This window comes from Bombus terrestris, chromosome 15 (genome assembly GCF_910591885.1).
Source record: "Bombus terrestris chromosome 15, iyBomTerr1.2, whole genome shotgun sequence".
NCBI classification, from domain to species: Eukaryota; Metazoa; Arthropoda; class Insecta; order Hymenoptera; family Apidae; genus Bombus; species Bombus terrestris.
Genome location: NC_063283.1, coordinates 5,197,245 through 5,216,175, shown reverse-complemented (window position 1 = coordinate 5,216,175; position 18,931 = coordinate 5,197,245). Strand labels below are relative to the sequence as shown.

Here is an 18,931-nt window from a genome sequence, read left to right as displayed (position 1 = left end):
TGGTACTGTAACTTGGATTATAAGAATTTATAATATGTTTGATTCTAGTTGAATCTAATGCTTCAATCCAAAGGTTATTTTCTTTTTACTCTGCGGTTCTAATCCGTCGTGTCAAGTAGTTGGGCAACTGATGGGTTTTGGTGGTTGTTAACTCTTATATTATATCTGTTTCTAAACTTGTATATTTCTTCTTTAACTGTGGGTATCTTGAGATCGCGATGTATTGCTTCGTTGTTAACATACCAGGGTGCATCTATTAAGGATCTTAGAGTTTTTGATTGGAGTCGTTGAAGAATTTCTATGTTGCCTCGAATGACTCGCTGTTCCACATAGTTGGATCCCATAGGTCCAAACCAGATTTGATATGGCTTTATATAACATTATTTTACTCTGCATATTTAAGGTGGAGCGTCTGCTCATGAGCCAGTAGAATTTTTTTAGTTTTGTTTTCAGTTCTTTAGATTTATCTACGATGTGCTGTTTCCATGTCATTCTTCTGTCTAGAATCATGCCCAGATATCTGGCTGTATCTTTGTTTGCAATGGGAATATTATTTATGGCCACCTTGGCCAGGATTGTTTTTGCAGCGTGAAAGTTATATAACTGAATTTACTTTCATTTATTTTGAAGCGTCATTTGTGGAACTACTTTTCCATAGAGTCGAGACCTTGCTGGAAAGTGGAGGAGGCAATTATCGGGTCTGAGTGGGATGCTAATAAAGCTATATCACTAGCAAATGTCGCTGCAATTATCTCTGTTAAGGTTGGTAAATCGGCAGTGTAGATGGTGAACAGCAGAGGTTTGAGGGCACTGCCTTGGGGTATGCCAGCTTCTATCGAGAATGTCGCGGTTATATGGTCTAGGTATTTAATCATGAACAGCCTATCGATTAGATATGATTTTAAGATGGAGTAGTAAATGTGCGGTAGAATTTTCTTTAATTTGAGCAAAAGTCCTTTCATGCCACACTTTGTCGAACGCCTGCTGAATGTCCAGGAATACCGCAGCAATGTCGGAACGGTGCTTTTCATGTGCCGGAAATATTGTAACAAAGAAAAGAAACCGGTTACTAACAATTTTGGACCAAACATGTACATCACGAGTCCGACTCAAGGAATCTAATTCAGTAATAAGTTCGGACTCACACTCATGGTGTTCAGGCCATATCTATTGAGGTTTGATAGGATAAATAACGGTTAAATTATAAACAATCACGGCAGTGGACAATTCGAAAAATGGAACTTATATAAAAGAACTTATATATAAGTAAAATTTAATTGGAACCATTACTTAATGTTATGGAGGAGGAAAAATGCGAAAAAAATAAGTGATCTATATGGAAGCAGTAACGAAATTTCTAGTGATAGCAACATGATAGTGTCATTAAGAAAGAGTGTGAGGCGTTTAATTATAGTGAAACATAGCGATATAAAATGACGAGTAGAAGATGACGATAGAGAAGAGGAAAAGGAATTAAACGATTGTTAATAACATACGAAGCGAATATATATCAAAATTCAGGACCATGGTACCGCAGCGGTACCAATGAATCTCACAAATTGCATTTTATTCCTGTATAAAAACTATTATTTCCATTGCCATGGGAAATTAACAATAATTGCAGTATGTCAGTATAAGGAACGATACTACATGTATGTCACCACTTCTATTCCATAAATAAATACTGTGCCATATGAAAACCTTTCAATTTTAAAATGTAATTTTCCTTAAGGCGTTACAGGTTCAACAATAAAAATACACATTTTTCTAGTTCAAAATATTATTTTACTAATTGTAAAAAATGTATAGAAAATACCATTTCCCATAATATATTTAAGACACTTCATCTCAAAATGATCGCATATTTCCATGAAGCTTTTTATAAACATAAAATCTCTATCACACATTCATTCACGATTATTACAGCGATGTTTTTTTGTATGAATTACACATTTACAATGACAGCAAATAGAAATGGTACAAAAATACGTTTGATCCTTTCTTTCTTGTTCCATATAAACTCTCAGCAAAACGAACAAGTGAGCACGTATATTTTTTCCAATATTGCTCATATGATATGTTACAAATGTTCCATCTTATAGATCAATACCCAACAAGCAATACAATCGATTATTTAATAACAAATAAAAAAAACGTTACGAAAACAAGTAAATGCAACATATCCCAAACGATCCAATCACCACAAAACAAATACGAAATAATAATTATGATTAAATATTTCCTTTAAAAAGATTACACTATAAATTACTCTTAAGAAATGGTTTTAAGTATTTTTCAAAAGACATGTTCACAGTTTCACGGTTCAGAGGGCTCTTCATGGCTTCTTGAAACAATCGTTCATAAACATTACCATCGTAAGCACCCAAAGCCGAACAAAGAATATGGTCGTCGAAATCGAAACCATCCACGATTCCTACAGCATTTCGACGGATTGTCATCAGCAAATATTCCAAGCGTGAATGAAGTGTCTGAACATGCTCTTCCTGCATAGAAGAAAACTAAAAAAGAGAAAGAAATGAATTACTCTTGAATTCAAATTACCCTACAAGATATAGTAAAAAAATTGTCTTCTTTCGCTGTCCTCTGTGATTAGTTTCGAAAAAAATCAATACTTACCCGAAGAAAATTACCAACGTTTTTCAAAGCCCAATATACGATATACAGTTCGCAGAGTTGAAACATTACTTGACGAAATTCTTCAGACTTCGAGTTTAACTGTTTGATAGCTTCTGCAAATGTTTTTACAATGAAGACTCGAGCATGAGCTTCCGCACACTGAGTTAGTTCGATGCTCGTTTGGTTCCACGCCTCCTCCGTCGGAACTCCATCACGTATTCTGCGATCCAAATGTTCTGCTGCTAAACGAATAGATCTACAAAATGAAAAGAATATCGTAAACATTCTGATGAATATCTATGTAATTATTCAGCAATATTTAATGTATTCGGAAACAGTATACCCTGCGGCTACGGCGTTATACGCATCAATCAGACATTCCAAATCGTTACTCCAACGAAGATGTTTTACTCCTTTTGCTGCTTCGTTAAGATACTCTACAGATTCTGGCAATGGCTCACCATCCATAGCTTGTTTCCATGATTTTACGAGGTACCTAGCTGTTTGCAAAAGTAGGACTGTATTTTCCCCTTCGTAAGTACAGACTGCAGTAGCCAATCCGTAAAGTCCTGGCAGATTGCTGGCAGTCATGTATCCATGTCCACCACAAGATAACCGAAGCTGCTCTATTCCAGCTGCTGTATCTGCAGATACAACTGCTTTTAGGCAACATGACAAAGAATGCAACTGCAAAAGAAATTAATAGAGCTAGAAATATGAAGAAAAGTATATTACTACAAAGGGTATAAAAGTACCAACCTCTGGTAGTTTTTCATAATCAGAGTGGTGCAATTGACTTTGCACTGTATTATACATATCCCAAACCCAACTGGCAGTAACTTTTATTGCGAAACATGTGGCAATATGAGGGAAGATTTTGTATTGTTGCGTTACGTAATCGAGAATCTGCACCTCTGGTTGTCTAAAAAGAAAGAATGACAAATACTAATTTGGTATCAACAGGAGAGATTTAATTATAATTAAAAGTAACATTTCCAATGGAGGCATTTTTTAAGAAGCAGACATAGAGCAGTCGATGATACTGGAGATTGTTTTTAATGGAACATACTCCGCATTTATTTGACCCTGACGTCTTACTACGCTGTATCGAACCGCAATAGTAACAGCTTTGGATAAATAGTGTAGAAGGTCCTGCAGCAACATTACTCGAACGAACACCATCGTACCATACGTTAACTTATCATTTGCAGATTTTACATATGTTCCATCTTCTAGTACCTATAACGGGAAATGTAATTATACAATTTGCTCTATCAACAATTAGGATTTATGAACAGTTCTGTTTATATGGAATACGGACATAAGTTTCCTTTCAAATTCACAACCACCACATGATACTGCACTTCTTACAGCACTTGTATGAAAATTTACCTTGGAATTCTTCATCAACATATTCTCCCGTGGTATCCTAAAGTCATGAAATCCGAGAAAGCCATTGTTAACGCCGTTCATCCCCATTTTTGTACCAATTTCTCCAATTATAATGCCTAAGAATTACATACAGATTAAATTTACTGTTTGCTATATCTATTGTTCAGCAAGTTATAAACAAGGAAGTTGTTTGATTTCATAATTATTGTTTGATAATGTGAACAGTTTGTTCTCTTTTTACACATTCCAATATAATATATAATTAATTACAAACGATTAAGACATTTATTTGTGTACCCTTTAAAGGTTCATGTGTCTCCACGTCTCTTAATTGTACAACAAACGGATGAATTCCCCTACATTCTCCCTGGGTGTATAATTGCGCAACGACTATTGCATGATTTGCAGTGTGACCCACTGAAAATTTTAATTGTAAATAAATCATACTGATTTAGTGAACAACATTATTATTATGTTAAACAATTACAATCTACTTACATCCGCCTGGCCACCATTTGTAGGATGTCAAAGTTGGACTGTTCAAAACAAACTCTTTTGTTTCCGGATCGTACGTTGCCGTAGTTTCCAAACCCCTGAGAAACGTTCCATGTCCTAGTTCAGTCTAAGGCAGAAGTGCAAGATTAAATTTACTTGAGAAACTTTTAGAATCTGTGACCATCTCGTTTAAAAAGAATGTTCTCCCTTACGTATTACCTGAGCATATGTTCCTATAACATCGCCAGCCCAAGCTCTGTTTATCCAATATGCTTGCTGTTCAGAATTTGCTTGTCCCAGAATAGAGGGTAGGAACATAGCATAATGCAGGACCAATGGATTTCCACCTTCGAACAGAGCAGATCCAAGTCTTGCTCCAAAGATATGTCTGCAAAGGTACTACATTGAGGATGTTTTCTTTTTTTTGCTATTGTATAATCAAGGAAGTTCTATTATCCTTTAACACTGAAAAAAAATATCTAAATGATATAAAAAGAAGCTAATTTAATCTTTAGTATAATTATCCTCTTATTCCATAACATTGAGAAATATGACATTGTATATTTCGTTTTATCTAAAAATATAGGAATATTTTTTGTAAATGTAGGAATCTGTCTCATAAGGAGTATTGGAACTTGCTTGGTTATGTAACAGCTTCCTTGAGGTGAACTTTAAAATGCTTACAAAAGAAGATCAATATCTTCTTTTCCTGAGCTTTGCAATTCTCTAACTTTGTGAAGAACATTGCAGGCAATTCGTAAAGAATCTTCATATATTTCTTTATGGCTCTTATATTTCATTGCTACATTTTCTTTTAATGTCAGATCATCCAAAAAATATTGTTCTGAAAATAAAAATTGTCATATATAAGCACATATAAAATAATGAAAAAGGAAATAGAAAAATGGAAACACTAGTAGAATAAAATACAACAATTAAACATGTGCACAATTTTTAGTAGGGAACATTATAAATGCATAAAATTTTTAACAATTACTATTATTCGTTAACTGTCAATTTGCAGAATTAAATACAAAGAATATAATAGATATGTATTCACATTTAACATACATATGAAATGTAATGTAGTACATACTGCATAATGACTATGTTGTAAGTTGCAAATGCATACCAACTTGTATTGTATTGTATTTTAACATCGTTTAATGTTTAATATGTATAGATACGTTCCAATGTAGATGAAGTTAAACTCAATGTTTAAAGTCAATGTTTATGTCTTAGCAAATGTAGTAGTATTCTGAATAGAAATATAAGGACTATGTAAATTATTTTACAACAGAACTGATTTCCACTTTATTGTGTAATAAATATATTTTTAAAAATGTTATTGTGTCAGTGATATAGTAACAAAGTAAGGAAATATTAAACATAATGGGAAATAATGAAAAGAATAATTTCAATCAATTTATAGATAATTAATAAATAGTACATAGCAATAATTTATTGCTTAATTATTTATTCATTTAATAATCTATTGTTCATTAGTCGCTTACAATAATTTTGGTTTATAATAATTCAATTTCACATATAAATGATACATATCACAAGTACATACATAATTAATTATGATAAAAATATTTTTAGATTATAATGTACGGATTGATGTGAAATTCAACTATATCGTTGATCACACGGTTGTTAGAATTTACATCATATATTAGAGTCGCAAATAAAATAAAATATTTAAGAATTGGTTTAAAGTTCTTCGAAACATTATCCATAATTTAAAAAAAAAAAAACAGAATCGCGAAGAAAATAGAAAAGGTCGTTTTTTTATAACTTTCATATCTTAATCTGTAATGAAAATTTAAACAATAAGTTTTGTAAATTTGTGTCAATTATATACATGCTGGAAACTTCATTGAAATCAGTTGATGCAGGAACAAATGACAGGCAGTGATAAGTGAAAAAAGGTATTACAGTTACATGCTCAAAGTCGCGGAAAAATATGATTTGCATGACTTTTAACCGTTCGTAGATCATAACAACGATTACTAATTTCAATGAAATTTTCAGCATATATATTCATGTATAAATGACATAAATCTACAAAATTTATTTTTTTAATTTTTATTATAGACTCGGATAAAAGAGTTGTAAAAAGCGACGTTTACTGTTTTGTTCGCAATTTCAACCATAATTTCTTCAAAATTTTTTTACACATCATCTAATAAACAAATCTTTGTAACAAAAAAATTCAAGCCACGATCGGTCCTATTTTTAAAAAGTCATTGCGTTTTAAAGGATGTGTCAATAGTATTCAATACTGTAATTCTTTGATAAAATAAATTTTTTTCATACATTTTTTGAGAGGCACATATCTTAAGAATGATTTCTCTAAATTTTATGAAAAAATCTATAAAATTATTTCTTCTACGTTCGGTATTGCGTACGCACAACATTGTACTTTTCTAAATTACTAATTAACTAAACGACAGAAGTATTTATATATTCTGTGAAACTGATCTGAAGCTTTAGAACATGCTATCGTATTTTTAAAAAAACCTACCAAATAAAATATAATTATATTACTGATACACTTAATAAAAACATTTGGATCCGATTATTTAATATTTTTTTCATCATTATTATTGTGACACAATTTCAAACTGTAATTTAGAAATTTGTACTGAAAACATTATAAATGTATTATTACAACACTATTAAATTATGAGAAGCATTATGAGATATTATGAGAAACATTAAAGCGCATAATATAAAGATCGTTTGTATGAAGAATTTTCATTACGGATTAGGTGCCGTTGATTCTGATAATTAGTAGTGACTGAATTGTGTGAATTAGCAATGATTAATAGATCTGAATCCTGATTAATAGTAAAAAATGTAAATAATACATCTGTTTAACAAGAATCAACCTGGTAGATCAGTTATTTTAAAAAACAGAATAGATCACATATTATCCCTAGAACATCATCTAGGAATTTTTCTACTAAGAATTCTCATCTATTCATTCTATCAACGAAGCTGTTCAGTTCTCTCGCAAAAACCGATGCAGATTTTATATATTACCTGATATTACATAAATTTGATAAAGATATCAATAAATTTATTAGTGATAGTAAAAGAAAATTTTATCACTGATTATAGTTACAATTTACGTTCCATAACGAAATAATAGCATACAAATTTAAGAAATTCCCAGAAATTTAATATTTTCACAATTTCTACATAATATATATGTATTTAATTACTTTTGATTTTCGAACATATATAAAAACTTTTTTGTATAATTTATAAATACAATAAAAATCTTTGAGCGGAAATGATACATTTAGTACATATGTAGTATATGTAGTATATGTTTAGTATAATTCTTATCGCGAGGTATAGGTGGTTATACATTATAGGAATCGATTTATATCTCTAATCTGAAACAAACTTTGAAATAACTTAATTACCAACTTCATTAACTGATAAAATTCTTTCCATTTATTTTCAGAATTAGCCATCTCGATAATACTTTAAATTTCGAATGAGAAACGTTTCTTTCATTAGTAGAATTGATATCAATTACTATTTGGTGGAAAACTTATAGTAAATGTATAGGTCAACAACATTTCTAATGCGTACCTAAACGCGATAATTATAATTAAAATTCTATATTTTTACAAATAAAATAGTAATATATAATTATATTTCGATCTCGTTAAAAGCAAATATTAATTTTGCTAAAATAGCAAGTATTAATTATGCTAGTTCTTAATAATTGCGAAAAAGAAAGAAATCACTTTGTCATGTTTGATAATTGGTGTTAAACTAAAGAGATAAATAATTCAAACTGCGTATACCTTGATCACGGCGTCGTTTCGTCTTTTCTGGACTGCCATCGAAAAGATACGTAACTTCCACAGGGTCAAACGTACATCTACTTCGTTCATATTGTAGATCCTTGTTCATGTTCATTTTCTGCTGCTTCATGTTATAGAGATTACTTTATACCGTCTACAAATATAAAAATGAATGCCAGATCGATCAACGCACTTATCTACCTTAATATTATCTGCTGCTCAAATGCACGATTTTATATATAAATAAGCGGTTATACGTCACAGTGATGAACTCAATGTCATGTTGTCATTAATGGTAGATATTCCCATTAAAATTTCTACTACAATTGTATATTATATGTGTATGTGACAGCTTGGAACCTTTATAACTGATTCACCATCTTTCTTTATAATACGGGCTATGACATATATATGTTCATACGATGCAGCAAAATCGTAAATCGTAAAATAAATAATCAGTTACAGTACCGTCTGACATTTTAAGACTAATCGTCCCTATGTAATAGCTTGTATTACTTTAAGATTTAGTTGCTTGTAATAATTACTTGTAATATCTTTTAACTAACAGTCTTTTATTTACAACTAGAAAAGTTTCATACCATATTATTTTGAGAAATTATATATAAAATATTTTATAGGTATACACAGTACCTTGATTTTGTATTATACATTTTTTTGTACGGTCCTGGCCAAAGTACTAAGTCCTCGTGTACCCTCATGTCCATCTGTTCCCACCAATTTTTTCGTCTTATAAATGAAGCATGATTAATATTCGAACTTACTACTGCACTTGCACTGTACTTGCAATCTTATCGATACGAAAACGGTACCCACATTCGACATAACAACATAAAAAGGATATAACCCATTCTATATCACATCTTTGCTTATTGACCAGTCCCCTTTTTGGCGGGAAATTATAATTTCGAATATGTCTCGATCATATATCAAGTTATATGTCAGGACCCCTTTGCATAATTGGACTAATATTATTACTGAAACTTTTTCAAGTAAGAAATTACAAGTTATCAGACTGAAAAAGAGGAGGCAAAAATATAAGAACAGTTCTTCATATTCAATATATTCCAACGTGTTTTAGAAGTAAGTTAGATTGGAAACATATTTCATAGAATATTTACGTCATAATGCCTTAACTTAATTTGTCGCATTTTATTGTTATTATTTAATAATTTGAGCGATATGTTTTACATATTATATAAATGTAGACATTCCTCTATAAAATAGTATTTGAATTTTTGCATTTCATGTATTCATTTCGAAATTATGGTCATTTGAAGTTAGAACTCCAATTCACCTTTCGGGGCCCCATCAACTTCAGCTTTGATACACATTACAAATTACAAATCAGCTTATTATCTTAGTTACCATAAAATAAAAGAAATACGTGCATATATTAAAAAATATTTTTCGCCATGAAAAAAATGATAAATGATGCTTTTTTGATTTGGAATATTTTCATAATCACCGGTACAATAGTACTGAATTTGTAAAATTATTCAAAATAATATTGTCCTTCTCTATTACTTCCGCTTAATGTCGATACGTAGGAAACATTGATTCCGCCATCTTACAATTCTTTACTGAAGGGAACTTGTACACTTCGTTATGAGGTATGGATCGTCCAGAAATTTATAACTACATTTTAACAATATCCACTCAAATTTAATTCGTATTATTTACAACATCAATAGAAAGATCTGTATTAACTAGTATTTACTTAAAATTATTATATTTTACACATTTTATATTGAATAATTTGTTGACGACTGACCACATGGTTTCGTGATTGAGATTTATGTATTTTAAGTGTATAATTTCATATCTAGAAAATTACAATTAAATTGTAGTAATTGTTGTGTATATAAATCATATCAGAATGACGTTTTAAAGCAATAAAAACTGTATTTGATATTAATAATTGGTTATCACAACATAACCTCACTTTTTGATGTTTCAGTTCGTTAAAACTGCAGAAGAGGCTTGCAGCCTCTGTTATGCGATGTGGTAAAAAGAAGGTCTGGTTAGATCCCAATGAAATCAATGAAATTGCAAACACAAATTCTCGTACGTTCTTCTATGAAAATTAAATTCTGACTTCTATTGATGTATATAAGTTTTTATTTACTTATTTTTCTTCTTAAGGGCAGAGCATTAGGAAGCTGATTAAGGACGGTCTTATTATTAAGAAACCTGTTGCTGTTCATTCGAGAGCTCGAGTTCGCAAAAATACAGAAGCTAGACGTAAAGGGCGTCATTGTGGTTTTGGTAAAAGGAAAGGTACAGCAAATGCTCGTACACCTCAAAAGGTAAATATAAATTTTCTTAATTATCCTTTGGAAAATCATTTCTTCGTTACATACATAAATTATAATGGTGTACTAAAAATAAATTATGTTATTTCTTTGTAGGATCTTTGGATCCAAAGAATGAGAGTTCTTCGTAGACTCCTGAAGAAATATCGTGAAACAAAAAAGATTGATAGACATCTCTATCATTCCTTGTACATGAAGGCTAAGGGTAACGTGTTCAAGAATAAGAGAGTTTTAATGGAATTCATCCATAAAAAGAAGGCTGAGAAAGCGAGAGCAGAGATGCTTTCGGATCAAGCAGAGGCTCGTCGTACTAAAGTTAGAGAAGCGCGTAAACGCAGAGCAGAACGTATTGCTACAAAAAAACAAGAATTACTACAGTCATACCAGCGTGAAGATGAAGCCGCAGCAGCGCAAAAAAAATGATCTAACAATTTTACAGATTGTTGTATAAATAAAATCTAAAAAACATTACTTCTTTTAATCTGACTGCTGATTACCATTTTTATTCTTTGTAAGGATGTGAGATACATATATAATTTGCATATATAATACATGCATAAAAATAAATTCATATAACATAACAGTTTACTCAATAATAGTGGAACGACTTTTTAAGTAATTAATATTATCATTATTTATTTTAATTATTCTAATTGTTCATCATAATAACCTGAAGTGGAATATTAGTCGTGTTGAATATTTAATTTTTGTTTGATGTGTTTTTTAATTTTATACTTTAATGAAATTTTTTATATTAAGAATCACATTTCCTTCAAATAAATTTTTATTTACTGCTAATATATTTATAAAAGAAACTATCAATTATATATGTAGTTCAAATTTATATATCGAAATCTGAATATTTATTTAATATTTCTATAAATTTAATTTCCGTAAAAATTATAGCATAAGCTAAGAATTTGTTTTTAAAGCTGATATATAATTGTGTCTACAGATGGAAGCACTGTTATTTCCTAAAACCATAGGATATAGGGAAGGTATCGAGTATATAACCAAAATTTGACTAAAAGTTAAGAAACACTATTCTTTCAACGACATACGCTTTTAAGAAATATATATTGCAATATAAAAGGTATTTATGTCAAATATGGAATATTCAAATGAAGAATTATTTTATTCTGAAGTCCATTAAAAATAAAGCATTCGCAATAGGTTAGGAACATGAAATTAAGGCGTACGAAATAATAAAATCTTGAAATAAAAAAGATAATAAAATATCGTTTACCAAAGTAAATAACTTTTTTACAAAATTGTATCTATGCTGCACCCGTATGAAGCAATTTATATATTCTAACAAATAGGCTTATTCAATATTAAATATTATTTCGTAATACATTTTAAGTAATGTAAATTGTATAACGGGTCGTCATATCTATATTTAAAGAGTAATATAAAAGATATATTTAATATTTTGTATTATATGAACGATAATTATTTTAATAAATGAATAAATATTTCCAAGGAAAAATGATATTTTAATCAATAGTTTATGGTTTTTAAAGTTGAATTATTATTTACAGCTGTATATTCCTCATGTCTTACTGAGAACTGATACAGTGATGACGGAGCAAGAGGAACATGTCCGTAAATATTTATATGTTTCAACTTAGTACAAGAATTTCTAATTCCTTTCTTTTCATATTGTACGATTATTTTCCTATGTAATTGAGAAGATTATTAATTCAAATTCATGAAATTGATGAAATTTGTTTGCAGAGGATACTGAATTTGGCAGATCAGCAGTTACACCAATCAAAATGACTAACAAAAAAGGAATTGTTCCAGAAAAATCAAGAGAGGAAATAAAAGCAGAACGCGAAGCAAAGAAAGCTGCTAAAGCTAATGCTAAGGCAAAGGCTAAATCCACTAAAACATCAAACAAAGACCCTTCGGATAATAATAAACCTATCCCTTCCAATAGTATTAAGATTAAAAAAAGCAATGGTATACCAGAAACTGTAACTAGCAAAAATATTGAATCTCCTAATGAAGTACTAGTACCGGTATCGGAACCAGTACCAGTACCAGTACCAGTAATCAGTAAGACTCCAAATACATGTGAAAAAAATGAGAAAATAGTACTAGAAATCAGTAATGAAGGGAAAAGCAAAGCGGCATTACGAGCTGAAAGAAGAGCAAAGCAAGAAGCACAAAGAGCAGCCAAACAACAAATTTTATCAGAAAAAAATAAAGTTAGAAGAAAGGAAGAAGATAATAATAATAATAATAGTAATAAGCCTATAACACACACTACCAGTGTGACAGATGTAGTGAAAAAAGTATCAACACAAAAAAAAATCATTCAAAAAATTAACACTCATGAAATAAATCTGTTCAAACATTTATATCACGAAAGAGAACAGGCCATTGCTGATGTATCCTTTGTCAATTCGAATATACACCCGGCAATAATTAGATTAGGTACGCAATATGCAAGCAAAGTAATTGTAGGCAGCAACGCAAGATGTGTTGCTCTTTTAGCTGCTGTTAAGCAACTTATTCAGGACTTTGAAAGACCACCACAGGCTGACTTTATCCGAGGTTTCGAAGCAAATTTGCAAGAATCTGTAGCCTACTTGCATCATTGTAGGCCATTGGCTGTTTCAATGCAGAATGCATTAAGGCACTTAAAATGGCAAATGACACAATTTCCCTCTTCATTGTCTGATGAGGATGTGAGTAATTTTATATACATTTTCGTTTGATATATGTTTGATGATATTTTTGAAATGAAATAAAAATATCGTATGTTTTAGGCAAAAAATAAATTAAGTAATGCAATAGATACTTATATACGGGAGCAAATAGAGCTTGCCGATAAGGCAATATCGATAACTATACAAACTAAAATATCCAATGGAGATGTTATCTTAACTTATGGCTAGTGAGTTCTTTTTTTGAAGACATCTTAGAAAGCTTCTGTTTATTTTCAACATTTGCAATAAAATTTATATTGTTTACAGTTCATCTTTGATACATAAAATATTGCTAGACGCGCACACTGCGGGTAAAGAGTTTCGTGTTATTGTCGTGGATGGAAGACCATGGCTAGAAGGGAAAGAACAACTTAGGCGTTTGGCAAAACATGAAATTGAATGCTCTTACATTTTAATTAATGCTTTAAGTTATGTGATGCCTGAAGTAAGCAGAACTGAAAAATGATTTTTATATTACTTAAATACTTTTTAAGATTATTGATAATAATAAGACTACTGAATAGGTAAGCAAAGTGTTTCTTGGTGCTCATGCAATATTAGCGAATGGTGCGGTAATGTCGAGGGTTGGAACCGCTCAGGTTGCCTTAATGGCCAGAGCGTTTAATATTCCAGTGTTAGTCGCTTGCGAAACCCATAAGTCTTGCGAACGCGTACAGACAGATTCTATTGTCTATAATGAATTAGGTAAGCAGAGGACTTTATACTTGTTTTTATATCACCAATTTATTTATTCATAATTATTTTATATTAATATAATGTGTCTATATATTTTTATTTTTTTCTCTATTGATGATTCATTCATAGGAAATGCAGATGAGCTAGTACAAGATTATGGAAATGGTGCGCAAAAATCATTATTAACGAACTGGAGAACAAGAAAGTCGTTGAATCTTTTAAATATTATGTACGATGTTACACCAGCTAATTTAGTGACAGCTGTTGTTACAGAATTAGCCATTCTACCATGCACTAGTGTTCCTGTGATTTTACGTATTAAGCCATCAGAGATATAAATTTTACTATGCCTCGATTATTTCACATAGCATTCAAATATCAATATAAAACGTGTAATTACCGCGTTCTCTATACTCGTGTATATAAATTTGTTTTTATCCGAACTTTCAAAATTGTAATATTTCAAGAACAGGGAAATATACACTGCGACCTGCTTTTTTACTCATGCCTTTAAAGGAATTATTTTACATACTATTATTGTATATTATGTTGTATACTTTAAAATAAATTTCTGAAACCTTAATTGTATAATTATATTTTGTTAGTATATTTCTGTGCTATTAGAATAGAGCATTGTAAGAAATAACTGAAAGATACAATATAACATACTACTAAATTTATTGAAAGAAAAAGGCATCTCCACATTAAAAAATTGTAATTTTGTGATATCTCTATATTTGTAAAATTATTATTTACATAAATTTTAAACAAATAATTACTCTTTTCAAATAATTAAAATACATCACATCCTTTCTTTTCTATTACTTCATGAACTAGAATATAAATCAGAAGGATATAATATTTTAAAGCCATTTATAATTCATTAATTTTATGGACTTATGCGTAATTTTATGGTATTGTTTCATGGATAAAATTCAGATTCATCTAACCTCATGATGATTTTTAGAATATTAGTAATAACATAGAAGAAAACATTTTATCATAAATTGTACTTATTATTTTTTATAATCGTATAAATCCGTGACATCTAAAATAACTCTGAATTATTCATATATACGTTTAATTGACCTGAATTTTATAGTTTAAATGCATAAAAATAATATTTTTGTTTTCTAGGTTAACCTTAAAATATTTTAATTGTTTTCCCTTTTCCGATGTCTAGCTAATTATTGTAAATAAATATAAATTAAAATGCTTAGCAAAAGATTTTCAACAAAATACGTCATAAAACAATTCGGAAAATTAATTTCTCCTTTTTCAACTCAACTAAAAATTGATGACATGTTAAATACAAATTTAAATCTTGATGATGATACTATTGAAGAACTTTATGAAGACACGAAGAAGAGTAAAATTATGGAAATATCGAAGGATCAAATTGTTCGGAATTGTATAATATTGCATGTAAGTATGATTTATTCATAATATTATTGAATGTTACACAATTTATCTATTATTAATAATTCGTTAATTTTATCCTGTTTTACTAGAATTTTAATGTAAGATTAAAGAAGAACAAATATTTGCAAGAATGCTTAGTACTCAACCCTAAAATCTTGAAGAATAGAATTCTTGTGCTTAAAGAAGTGGGCGTAGAATCTGTAGGTTTATTTCATATTACACGGTATGTCAATTATTTTTAGGTAAATAAGGTCACACTTTAAAGCTCAAATATAATATTTTGTAACCATAAATTTTAACTTATAATATGCTATTATTTCTTTATTTTAGGTTTCCAGTGTTAATGCAAAAAAGTGTAACTAAGTTCAAAAAGATAAATGGCATTTCATCTACACAAAGTATTATGAAAACTGTATTTTCTAATATAGGCATGAAAGTTCATATACCTGAGGAAAAATTGATGAAAAGCGAGATTAATATGCGAATTGGTGAATATTATCAATTGTGTATGTTATACCATAAAACATATCATGTGAAATTGCATGATGAATTGTTTTATAAAAAGAAGAAAATGAAATATTTAAGTCTTTCAGAAATGTCTAAAATGCTAGATGTGCTGAGAAATAAATGTCTGTTTGATGTAGAATTCGTAAGTATAATTGTTTTGAGAAAAAAATACATTAATTTATAAATAGCCTAATCTAATACAATATTTTTTACAGATAAAACAACACGAATACCTTTTAAATGTGGATGTTGACAACGTTGAACAATTTTTAAATGAATTTAAATACGTAAAAATAAATGATAAAAATATAATTGAAATAATAAGAATGTATCCCCGACTCCTGCTTCGTAATGCAAATGAAGTAAAAGAATTATTACAAATTTTCCAAAACTTTAAAATACCAACTGAATCTTTATATACTGTAGTGAAAGCTTTGGAAATGAAAAAAGACACGTTCTTAAAACGGTATATGTCTATTGAAAATAACTTAGAGTTAGCTATATGGTTGCAGCATCCACGAATCTTGCTTATGATTTATTTATACAAAGTGGTCATAAATCGTTTAACATATATGAGACGTATGAACTGTATATACAATGCAAATGTTCACATATATACATCAAGTAATAAATTCTTTTCGAGGTAACCATTCTGATCAAATAGGATATAAATGTTATTAATAATTGTAGTATAATGTATATTTAAATTCTTTAACAGTAATTCATAATTTTAGATTTATGGTAGGAGATGTTTGTTTTACAGCAGCAGGAAAAGATTTAACATATATTTTGAGGAAAGAACTAGGGCATGACAAGGTTCATGTTATGTCTTCTATTCAAAAACATCCTTATTGGAAATATGTTCCACTGATACGCATCAATCAAACGATACAATATTTGAAGAAAAAATTTTCAATAGATGATATATGTAAAAATATTCACATTATACTTTATCCAATGTAAGAAAATATTTACATTATCTAAAAATATTGAAATATATTATATATAAATAGTAAAATACATATTATATTAATATAGGTCGACAATTGATAATACATTAAATTTGCTGTACAAAGAATATTCCTTACAAGGTAGACATAATTATACTCCTACACAATATTTGGCATTATGCTTATACAAGTTAGAACAAAAACATCATTTCACCGGGGACGGAGTGTGGCAAACCGATATGTCGGTTTTCGAACCAAATTTTTTGGGGGATACATATGAGACTCATAATCTTGTTGATCTTATAAATGATGATTGCAATGAAGTGATCAATTTAAATGGAACAGCATGGCTTGAACATTTACTACAATACTAAGTGTGTATGAAAGATATATAAAGGACTTCATAAAGCATAACAATTAAATATTTTGGAAATATGTTAATAGACAAAATTAGAAACTAACTCTTTGGTTCAACAATTTTATATGCGATAGTATCATAAGGATTTTACAAGATTACTAATGTTGTTTAAACAATGTAGTATATATTTTTTTATCCAGAATACATTTTAATTGAATCATAATCCATATTCTAAAACAAACTGATTTAAAGATTTGTCTAAAAATATTTTATTTTTGCCTATTAACCTTTGCAGTTTAGTTATACATATTTTCAATTGTCATGCTTTATGTGATTTATGTATGTGTAGGTTACAATAAATTTGTTATTGATGTAGCAAAATTTTTGCTTAAAAATATAACTTTATTTAATTTGGTATTGTCTGTTTTTGTCGATGACCTTTTGCCATCTTTCAGGTAGTATCATAATTCCATGTTCATAAAACTTCTGATTTTTGCCAACAAAAAGCTGAATTAAATGTGATTTTACATTATCAGCGTTATTAAAAATTTTACCATTTGAGGAGTTCTGCATGGAACGAAATAAATGGTAATTTGAGGGCGCAAGGTCAGGGTTATATGGTGGATGTGATAACACAACCTAACCTAGTTCCAATAATTTTTGGCAAGTGACCAAAAATGTGTGGGGTTTTGCATTATTAAGGGAAAACAACACCATTACGATTTGCCAATTTTGGCCGTTTTTCTTGAACTGCATCGCTCAGTTTGGCGAGTTGTTAAACGTACACGTTTGAATTAATCGTTTGGTTTCTTGGTAAAAGTTCAAAGTACAGAATTCCTTTATAATCCCACCAAACTAACAGAATCTTTTTTTTGCTGAATCTCAGCTTTTGGTGTCGTCTTGGCTGGTTCATCCTGCATCACCCTCGATCTTTCCCGATTAACATTGTTATAAACTATCCACTTTTCGTCGCCAGTAATCAGTCGTTTTAGAAATGGATTAATTTCGTTGAGCTTCTGAAGCGAATCGCAGATGTTAATACGTTGCGTCAAATCAATTTCCTTAAGCTGATGAGGGACCCATAAATCGAGCTTCTTGACATAGCCAAGCAGTTTTCATTTTTTTGAATGCATGTATGCGATACATTGAGCTTCTCTGTAATCTCAAGCGTTGTGCTATGACGATCTGTATCGATAATGGCCTTGATATGGGTCTCATCAACTTCAATTGGACGGCCAGATCGTTGAGCATTTTTCAGTGAAAAATCACCAGAACGAAATTTGGCAAACCAATTTTGACACTGCCTTTCTTTCAAGGCTTCATTCTTATATACGGCATATAACTTCTTGTGTGCTTGCGATGCTTTCTTGCCTTTTCGGAAATAATACAGTAAAATATGTCTAAAATGCGCGTCTCGTTCTTTCATTTTTTAATTGGGATAAAAACAAAACTAAATAACTAATCGATACAATTTTTTTACTAAATTAAATTAAAATTAAATTAAGTTAAATTAAAATTTCATTTTAAAAGAAGTTCAAACAACAAGAAAACAATATAGGTTAGGTGCTTTGAACATGTTGACAAAACAAAAGAA

General features: G+C 29.8%; 5 protein-coding genes across 9 annotated transcripts; 3 read left to right on the top strand and 2 right to left on the bottom strand.

Moving 5' to 3' along the window:
- Positions 1–1,762: 1,762 nt before the first annotated feature.
- LOC100644825 (probable peroxisomal acyl-coenzyme A oxidase 1) lies at positions 1,763–9,214 on the bottom strand. 2 transcript variants are annotated; one of them, XM_048412899.1, is made up of 13 exons: positions 9,006–9,214; positions 8,612–8,936; positions 8,355–8,508; positions 5,209–5,368; positions 4,744–4,912; positions 4,528–4,651; positions 4,327–4,446; positions 4,030–4,145; positions 3,707–3,876; positions 3,397–3,559; positions 2,981–3,324; positions 2,638–2,893; positions 1,763–2,519 (listed from the first exon to the last, which is right to left on the bottom strand). In XM_048412899.1, exons 3-13 carry the CDS (start codon positions 8,482–8,484, stop codon positions 2,259–2,261), a joined length of 2,013 nt encoding a protein of 670 aa, XP_048268856.1. In that variant the 5' UTR covers positions 8,485–8,508; positions 8,612–8,936; positions 9,006–9,214; the 3' UTR covers positions 1,763–2,258. The 2 variants fall into 2 exon arrangements, with proteins under 2 accessions (XP_048268856.1, XP_003401494.1); XM_003401446.4 differs by lacking the exon at positions 8,612–8,936.
- A 663-nt stretch (positions 9,215–9,877) lies between these two features.
- On the top strand, positions 9,878–11,168 carry LOC100645028 (60S ribosomal protein L19). The gene is made up of 4 exons (XM_003401448.4): positions 9,878–9,985; positions 10,333–10,439; positions 10,518–10,681; positions 10,784–11,168. Exons 1-4 carry the CDS (start codon positions 9,981–9,983, stop codon positions 11,108–11,110), a joined length of 603 nt encoding a protein of 200 aa, XP_003401496.1. The 5' UTR covers positions 9,878–9,980; the 3' UTR covers positions 11,111–11,168.
- Positions 11,169–11,623: 455 nt separating this feature from the next.
- Positions 11,624–14,683, top strand: LOC100645142 (translation initiation factor eIF-2B subunit delta). Of its 2 annotated transcripts, none has more exons than XM_048412907.1 (7): positions 11,624–11,780; positions 12,229–12,288; positions 12,425–13,383; positions 13,465–13,592; positions 13,672–13,849; positions 13,929–14,109; positions 14,230–14,683. In XM_048412907.1, the coding sequence occupies exons 3-7, from the start codon at positions 12,466–12,468 to the stop codon at positions 14,436–14,438; spliced, it is 1,614 nt and encodes a 537-aa protein (XP_048268864.1). In that variant the 5' UTR covers positions 11,624–11,780; positions 12,229–12,288; positions 12,425–12,465; the 3' UTR covers positions 14,439–14,683. The 2 variants fall into 2 exon arrangements, with proteins under 2 accessions (XP_048268864.1, XP_048268863.1); XM_048412906.1 differs by having other exon boundaries at positions 12,229–12,351.
- A 389-nt stretch (positions 14,684–15,072) lies between these two features.
- On the top strand, positions 15,073–18,029 carry LOC100645265 (transcription termination factor 5, mitochondrial). Of its 3 annotated transcripts, XM_048412909.1 has the most exons (7): positions 15,076–15,525; positions 15,612–15,745; positions 15,853–16,010; positions 16,116–16,171; positions 16,245–16,672; positions 16,764–16,988; positions 17,068–18,029. In XM_048412909.1, the coding sequence occupies exons 1-7, from the start codon at positions 15,313–15,315 to the stop codon at positions 17,351–17,353; spliced, it is 1,500 nt and encodes a 499-aa protein (XP_048268866.1). In that variant the 5' UTR covers positions 15,076–15,312; the 3' UTR covers positions 17,354–18,029. The 3 variants fall into 3 exon arrangements, with proteins under 3 accessions (XP_012172748.1, XP_048268866.1, XP_048268865.1); XM_012317358.3 differs by having other exon boundaries at positions 15,073–15,525; positions 15,612–15,764; positions 15,853–16,171; XM_048412908.1 differs by having other exon boundaries at positions 15,853–16,171.
- A 147-nt stretch (positions 18,030–18,176) lies between these two features.
- LOC125386437 (histone-lysine N-methyltransferase SETMAR-like) lies at positions 18,177–18,763 on the bottom strand. Its single transcript, XM_048412759.1, has 2 exons — positions 18,482–18,763; positions 18,177–18,404 (listed from the first exon to the last, which is right to left on the bottom strand). Exons 1-2 carry the CDS (start codon positions 18,761–18,763, stop codon positions 18,177–18,179), a joined length of 510 nt encoding a protein of 169 aa, XP_048268716.1.
- Between the last annotated feature and the right edge of the window lie 168 nt (positions 18,764–18,931).

Excerpts from the sequence above, each read along its gene's own strand:
- LOC100644825 (XM_048412899.1), bottom strand. The coding sequence starts at position 8,484 with ATGAAGCAGCAGAAAATGAACATGAACAAGGATCTACAATATGAACGA. Across the intron at positions 3,325-3,396 it reads ATTATGAAAAACTACCAGAG|TTGCATTCTTTGTCATGTTG; the intron begins GTTGGTACTTTT and ends TTTCTTTTGCAG. Across the intron at positions 2,520-2,637 it reads ACGTTGGTAATTTTCTTCGG|TTTTCTTCTATGCAGGAAGA; the intron begins GTAAGTATTGAT and ends TCTCTTTTTTAG.
- LOC100645028 (XM_003401448.4), top strand. Across the intron at positions 10,440-10,517 it reads AATTGCAAACACAAATTCTC|GGCAGAGCATTAGGAAGCTG; the intron begins GTACGTTCTTCT and ends TTTCTTCTTAAG. Across the intron at positions 10,682-10,783 it reads ATGCTCGTACACCTCAAAAG|GATCTTTGGATCCAAAGAAT; the intron begins GTAAATATAAAT and ends ATTTCTTTGTAG.
- LOC100645142 (XM_048412907.1), top strand. The coding sequence starts at position 12,466 with ATGACTAACAAAAAAGGAATTGTTCCAGAAAAATCAAGAGAGGAAATA. Across the intron at positions 13,850-13,928 it reads TAAGTTATGTGATGCCTGAA|GTAAGCAAAGTGTTTCTTGG; the intron begins GTAAGCAGAACT and ends ACTACTGAATAG. Across the intron at positions 14,110-14,229 it reads TATTGTCTATAATGAATTAG|GAAATGCAGATGAGCTAGTA; the intron begins GTAAGCAGAGGA and ends ATTCATTCATAG.
- LOC100645265 (XM_048412908.1), top strand. The coding sequence starts at position 15,313 with ATGCTTAGCAAAAGATTTTCAACAAAATACGTCATAAAACAATTCGGA. Across the intron at positions 15,526-15,611 it reads GGAATTGTATAATATTGCAT|AATTTTAATGTAAGATTAAA; the intron begins GTAAGTATGATT and ends CTGTTTTACTAG. Across the intron at positions 16,172-16,244 it reads GTCTGTTTGATGTAGAATTC|ATAAAACAACACGAATACCT; the intron begins GTAAGTATAATT and ends TATTTTTTACAG.
- LOC125386437 (XM_048412759.1), bottom strand. The coding sequence starts at position 18,763 with ATGAAAGAACGAGACGCGCATTTTAGACATATTTTACTGTATTATTTC. Across the intron at positions 18,405-18,481 it reads AGATTACAGAGAAGCTCAAT|CTTAAGGAAATTGATTTGAC; the intron begins GTATCGCATACA and ends GTCCCTCATCAG.